At 42.5% G+C, this 6,644-nt stretch overlaps 1 protein-coding gene across 3 annotated transcripts in view; it reads left to right on the forward strand.

Moving 5' to 3' along the window:
* CPNE3 (copine III) overlaps positions 1–6,375 on the forward strand; it is a 32,245-nt gene extending 25,870 nt beyond the window's left edge. For all 3 annotated transcript variants that reach the window (XM_014965369.1, XM_014965371.1, XM_014965370.1), the window contains exons 15-16: positions 1,918–2,154; positions 3,569–6,375. In XM_014965369.1, coding sequence (XP_014820855.1) covers positions 1,918–2,154; positions 3,569–3,679 — 348 coding nt within the window. In that variant the 3' untranslated portion in view covers positions 3,680–6,375. The remainder of the gene's footprint in view (positions 1–1,917; positions 2,155–3,568) is intronic.
* Positions 6,376–6,644: the final 269 nt, after the last annotated feature.

Here is a 6,644-nt window from a genome sequence, read left to right on the forward strand (position 1 = left end):
ATTCTCTCCTAAATCAACTAAATAAACTCATCAGAGCTGAAATACCGACTTAAACATACACGGCAGCTTTATGGTATCTTCTGCTCAGAGCTCTTGCAGTGCTGTACAGGGGTTAGTTACATTTAAGCCTTTGCATATACAGGAATGATTTAATGTCAGCTGAGAAAAATCAGTTCTACTTTGTTTTACATCAGATAGCTGAGAATTAAGTAAGGTAAGGAAGAAATGGAGGCCATAGCTCCTCACACCGAGGTACCAACAGTGATAACTAACTGCCTGTCTCATGTGCTGTGCCATCCTCCCCAGTAAAATTGGGTGGGGGAGTTGTCGACTGTATTAAGAAATAAGAATTCCAAAGAGCAAGTCTTGAGTATCAAATCATTTAGATAATAATCCATGTGAGTTCAGCAAATCTGAAGCCATATGTATTGTAAATAACTTATTAGAGCATATACCGGTGTATCAGACGTCGTGTAAAATCGGAACAGAAAACTAGCTATTTTGCATATAAATATAAACCTGTGGAAACCAATTTGGAGAAGAGCTATGGATTTTTGTATGCCAAGAGTTATAGAAGGTATTGCCTTGGTAGTCTCCCAGTTGTAACTGTCATCACCATCTATCTGTATATGGAGAGAGATAGAAGGAATTTAGCAACAGCTCTTGTACCTTTATTTTTCCTTTTTTCCTGAAAGTGCAATACACCCAGCAAGAGATCTATGTTTTTTCTGCCTGAAAGGACATGTTTAAGAAATTTTGATGCCTTGCCATTTCACACCTATCGCAGATACTTTGGGTTGAGTTCTGATTTTTTTATTCCAGTATGTGGGTAGTGTGAGCAAGAAATAAATGGGATGTGATGGGCTTTCCTGCTGCTGGTCACAGCCTTCTCTGATCCTCATGGTTTGCAGACACTCTTGCTGGAGTCAGGGAATGGAGTGGTGGGGAGGAGCAAGGAGACAAGGTGGTACTTGAACACGGGAGATAAGGGAAAACCAATTATTTTGGAGGCAGATAAGGGAAGATGGGAAGCAAAGTACAGAAGAGGAGGACTTCTAAGGATACTGGGAGTACCTTTGGAACTTGAATTTGTGCTGCCCAGTAATCATCTGATATGAACCAAGTGAGAGAAGATCAGAAGTTCAAATAGTAGTTTCAGAGAGTTTCTGAACTTCTAACTGCTGCTTGATACTTCAGTCCAGAGTGGAGGCTCAAATGCCACCTTTTAGAAGCCCTGGCAGTAGAGTGGGAGCAATCCCAGTGATACTTGAATAAATTACTGAAATACTGCAAGGTGGCCTTGGTAATTAACTTCATAAAGCAGCTAGAAAACATGCTTAAAGGAATTTGAAAACAGGCATGCTGGGTTTTTTCAGCAGAAAACGATGTGGTTTAATGTATATTCAGGATTTTTGGGTACACTATGAAAATGAAGGCCTGTTCCGTTACCCTTGGTAGTGCTCTTTTGTTCATCTGACTGTTCTTAACTGCCTGAAGGGAAGGGCAGCATTTCATAAAGGTGTTGATAGACCAGAGAGGAAACAAGTACAAGTTTCACAGGTGTAGTCTGTCCAAAACCTCAGTAAACTGCCTTCTATCATGGGACAAATACTCAGAAGATAGCTTACTTATTGGTTTGTTGGGGATTTTGGAGAGGAGAGGGGTGATACCGCTGGGTTTTTGGGAGGTAGCTGTCTAAAGGTTACTTCTTTTAAAAGATTATGTTGTCCTTATAAATTTCTTTGGACTGTACAGATGAAGCCTGGCCACAGCTTAGTTGGACTGTGAAATTCAGTGAGTGCATTGAACATGCTCAAAGTGACAACAGTCCCTAGTCTGCACGTGCATTTTTTTAGGTCTGTGCCCCTACATGTTTCCTATTTCTTTGTCACAAGACGGTGTTTCTTGGTTTGACAGCAATACTTTATACTCCTGATCATCACGGATGGTGTGATAACGGACCTCGATCAGACTCGAACCGCCATCGTTAATGCTTCAAAACTGCCCATGTCCATCATCATCGTTGGTGTTGGGGGAGCAGACTTCGATGCTATGGAGTTTCTAGATGGTGACAATGGAGTTCTTCGGTCCTCGTCAGGAGAACCAGCCGTCAGAGACATTGTCCAGTTCGTGCCCTTCAGGAAGTTCCAAAATGTAAGTAATTTTAATGGTATGCCTAATTAGCACTGTAGAGGCGTGCTGGGCTTGCTGGCGTATCCTACCTATAGCCCTAAGCTTTTGCACTCTCTCTCAATGAACTCTGAAGATCTGAGATACATATTTATCAAATGCTAAAAAATAATAATAATAAAAAAAAGACAGAAGACTTCAGCATCTGTAGAATTTCCATTTGGTGAGCTGATTCATGTTTAAAAAGACTCCATTTCTGCTTTAAGCACCGCATTTCTAATAAGTTGCTGCAGGGAAATGACCTTTGTAAATCTTCCCCAGACTTGATTAAACAGATGGATGTGGTTTTCGTTTGGAAGAACTTAGTGTGGTTTTGTTCTTACGGAAAAGTGTTTTTTATTGTGGATGCCCATTTGTAAATATGGATTAGTCTCACATTTTAGTGCAGTGTTAAAATTCAAGATTAAATCAGGGAGGTTGTAATCAGTAGAAATTGTGTGTGGGCACAATAGCGGTTTTCATTTTCATTAAAGCAAATATATGAAAAAAATGGCTAGTGAAAGAGTGGAATCCTGATTTTTTTGCTGTAGAACTCAATAAAATACTCCCAGACTGCTGTAGTCTAACTTTTAAATGTCATATTGCTGGAAAAAGCTGATTAAAAAAAAAAAAAAACCACACCAAGATTTCCTCAGGATGGGGAAGATAAGATCAATACTTTTATTTCCATCCTAATATGTTCTAATTTTTTGTTTCGTTTCTTTATATTGACCCTGTTAATAATACTCCTTATACCTTCTTATTTTGTCTTTCTGCTTTTATTTTTGCTTTTACTTTTGATACAAGTTCTTTGTTTAATCTCAGAGCAACTTGGGCAAACTGAACGGAGAAAGAGAGCAAAAATGAGTACAGAATGTGCTCGCTGAGTAATGCACTTGAATGTAGATTAACTAAGGTCAATATTCAGTATAAAATTATATATCCAAATGCTTTCTGTTCCAAAAAAAAGGGGCGGATTGTTTTCCCTTGGATACTTAGTCTTACCCTAAAACCAGTCTCTCCAGAAGAGCTGCTGTGTAGCAGTAGAGTTCCTGTGGGGGAGACTTGGTGCAGGTGATCATGGGTCACCTCCAGCAGGTAGTGGGAGTCTCTTGAAGTTTGACATCCGTGCTTTATTTTGGGTGACAAAAGGTGTCCAGAGACACAGCAGCACTTTGCACACCCAGCTCCTCTTCCTGCAGTGGGAGGGGGCAGCCAGCTGGCTCCTGGTGTCACGAGTGAGGAGGTGAAGGTATCAGGGAAGGTTCCATCTGTCCCACAAGGGGTGTAAACACCTCTGTAAAATGCCAGGCTTTGCCCTAGAAGAGCAGGTGCTCGTTACCCATCTTAGGATCTGGTGTGGAAACTGAAACTTGGTCTTCTTTTTTTTCCCCCTAAGTCTCCGAAGGAAGCTCTGGCGCAGTGTGTCCTGGCAGAAGTCCCTCAGCAGGTGGTGAGCTACTTCAGCACCTACAAACTGCAGCCTCCCAAGAACCCTGCCACAAAGTGAAGGGATGGGCCCAGCGAGGGCAGCTGGGACTCAGTGCTTGCTTGACCTGCTGCATCTACAGGCTTGGGTTCTCCAGGGGCTTCTGTGTCCCTGTATCCACACTCCTCTCTATGGTAACGGCTCTTAGCTTCTGCCTGCAAATCACGTTGCCAAGTGTGCCTTTTGAGGGCCAAAAGGACAATTTTCTTAAAATCTGATGCTGATTTGAGAGATAGGGCTTTATTTTATTTTGAAGAGTGGGGGAAAAATATGCAGAGAGAAGAGGGAGAGCAGCTGGAAGTGGAACAGCTGAAAACGGGAAAGAGGGAATAACCCCACCAAGCAGGGAAGAATTTGTATGGGCTTCAACAGATCTGGGATGTTTCAGGCTCCTGTGTTTAAGCCACCACAACAGTTTTGTGGCAGGGGTTTCACAATTAGACATGTGCCAGAAGAGGGTGTAACAGCCCTCCTTGCACGCTCGTTTCACCTTTGCCACTTCAGTGCCTCCGCTCAGGGCCAGGTGATCACCAGCCAAACAAGTCCTTAAACTCTTCCACCGGGCACAGTCTCTAGAGGTAGGACAGGAATAACCCTGGTGGATCAAGGTGAACCTCTAACATCCCAGAAAAATACTCTTGGCCTTTGAGGCTGCCCCTGTAAAGTGGCTTTTCAGTGTGTACTCTGCTGGAAAATGGGAACTCCACATTTTATTTTGGTTGGGGTTTGGTTTTGGTTTTTTGTTGTTTTTTTTTTTTCCCCTGTAGAAGTTGTGACTGTTGATCTTTAAAGGGCTTTTTGTGAAGTGGGAATTCACTTTTCAGTTAAAAAGTTTTGTCTGATTTTATAACTGTGCGTTTTCAAGCAAAGACACTTCTTGAAAGTGCTGCTTTATTTAGATGGGTTTTGTCATATTTTGAATCATGCTGCTTTTTCACGAGCTCACTAATGAAAAGTGCCTGCAAAAAGAACCACAATCTTGCCTCTTCCCTCCCTGTAGGAAGACAGAAGCAAGTCTCTAAGCTCTGATCCTACAATCGCACTGCATTTCTCTAGGGCACACAGTTTCTGGTTTGTTTTCTTGGCTTGAGCTTTCTTGTCACCATTTACACCAAGTGTAAGTCATCTTCTGTTTGGGACAGGTGAGGTTTTCTTGCCTCCCAGGTGTGTACACTCCTTTCTGAGGCGCAACCTAAGTGGGGATGTAAAGGTCCCATTTATCACTTGTAAAATGCTCATCCTAAACGTTAGATTAGAGCACGTTAGAGCAGAAGGGACTACCCCTGAATTGAACGTGCTCGAGCACTCAAGGTTGCACCAGGTCGTGGGACCTGGGACTTTTTTTACTCACTGGAGCTGCTCTGTCATTTTTTGAGGTTTTGGGTGGGGTTTTTTTCCATATATGTGTAATCCTGTCAAAAATCTGAATTCCCATTAGCATTGATGGATGAAAGATAGATGTTTGGAGATTGTCTTGTGCATCCTGCAAAACACACCAGGTGTTTTGTAGCCAATTAGTTACCAATCATGGCTTAATACGCTGTTCTCCCCTCCCTTTTCCTTGGAGGAAAGGGTCCCTACTAGTGTCAGTAGAGGAATGCTAAGGAAGAGATTTTGTTTCATATTAAGCCAAGCTCTTTCTTTTTTTTTTAATCATGTGTTTGTTTATATCAAATCCTACAGTCGTCGTTCGCTCAGTGTAGTGTGAATGCGTTACTGCTTCATGTATCAATGCCAATGAAGAGCCATGCCAGATACACAACACAAAATACTAAGATCAAGGCAGGTAATTATAAGGAGCCTAAATCACGCTGCTGCTAATTGATACTGGCTGATTTTGGAGAAATGAACTCTTTCGGAGCTCCGTGTGCAGAGGAAACTGGCTGGGGTGTTAGTGCTGTGTCTGGCCCGACTGCTGGTGGGAGCAGAGGGTGCTACTGAAGTTCCTCTGAGCTGGCTGCCAAAAATAACACTGCTCAGCTGAGTGCTGGTACCAGGGCTGCTTCAAGTCGCTGTGGAAGCACATTTAAACACATTAAAGTATGTTAATAGGTATTATTATAAAGTCGTTATAGTAAGTGTCTGCTGCGTATAAAATACATAACCCCTTTTGTCAGTATTCTACACAGAAATTCTGAGTTTCTACAGCAGAGAATTGGTTAGCTCTTGTTGAAGTGCCTCGATGTTCCTCAAGCTTAGGGAATTAAATAGCACATGGATGACCCCTGCTCCTCAGTGTGCCCCCTTCTGTGTGAAGGGACGTGTTCCAGACCTGACAGCAGCGAGGACCGCCGGCCGGGGGTAACCTGGAGGGCTGGGGACAATTGGACAATTTGGGAGCTGAAGCAATAATCTGAATAAAGGAATGCAGCAGATGGTGAGTCGAGGGGGAGGGGAATTATTGTGTTGCGTTGCCGTTTTTTGGTTAGTTTATTTTTACATGTACCAAAGGCCTTATTAGCTTGAGGGTGACAAAGCAAAATATTGTCAAAGTTGTGTAAAGCGATGTGCGTGTGTGTCACTTGCGCCACCTTGTGGTGGAAGGGCTCTATAGCAGTCTGCATAACCTCATCCTTGCTGCCACTTAACGGTCTAACGTATACATATGTACAGCAGAGAAATTACCTGTAACCACAATTTTTTACTTTCCTATGTATTTCAGTCCCGATGAAGTTAACTGATTTACAGTCCTACGCATTAAAAATATAATTTCATTACACTGCTCTTCCCTTGTGCTTCTGTACTCGGCATTTCCCTGGAATGGTAAATGCTGCTTGTGCAGCTCCTGTGCTCGGAATTCCAGAGGTGGAACAGCTGGTTTCTAACAGTTATTTATTATCAGGTGAGAGGAAAAAAAATGCCTTTTCTTTCAGTGGTTAGGAATGTGCAGTGTGTGTTTCATAAAGCATCTCATGCTGGCTTTTAGAAAGAAAATATTCTGAAATGGGATGGTTTTGGGAGTGAGTGTTTCATGCTCTTTGCCATG

The sequence above is a fragment of the Calidris pugnax genome, unplaced genomic scaffold (assembly GCF_001431845.1).
Source record: "Calidris pugnax isolate Ruff unplaced genomic scaffold, ASM143184v1 scaffold41, whole genome shotgun sequence".
In the NCBI taxonomy this organism is placed as follows: Eukaryota; Metazoa; Chordata; class Aves; order Charadriiformes; family Scolopacidae; genus Calidris; species Calidris pugnax.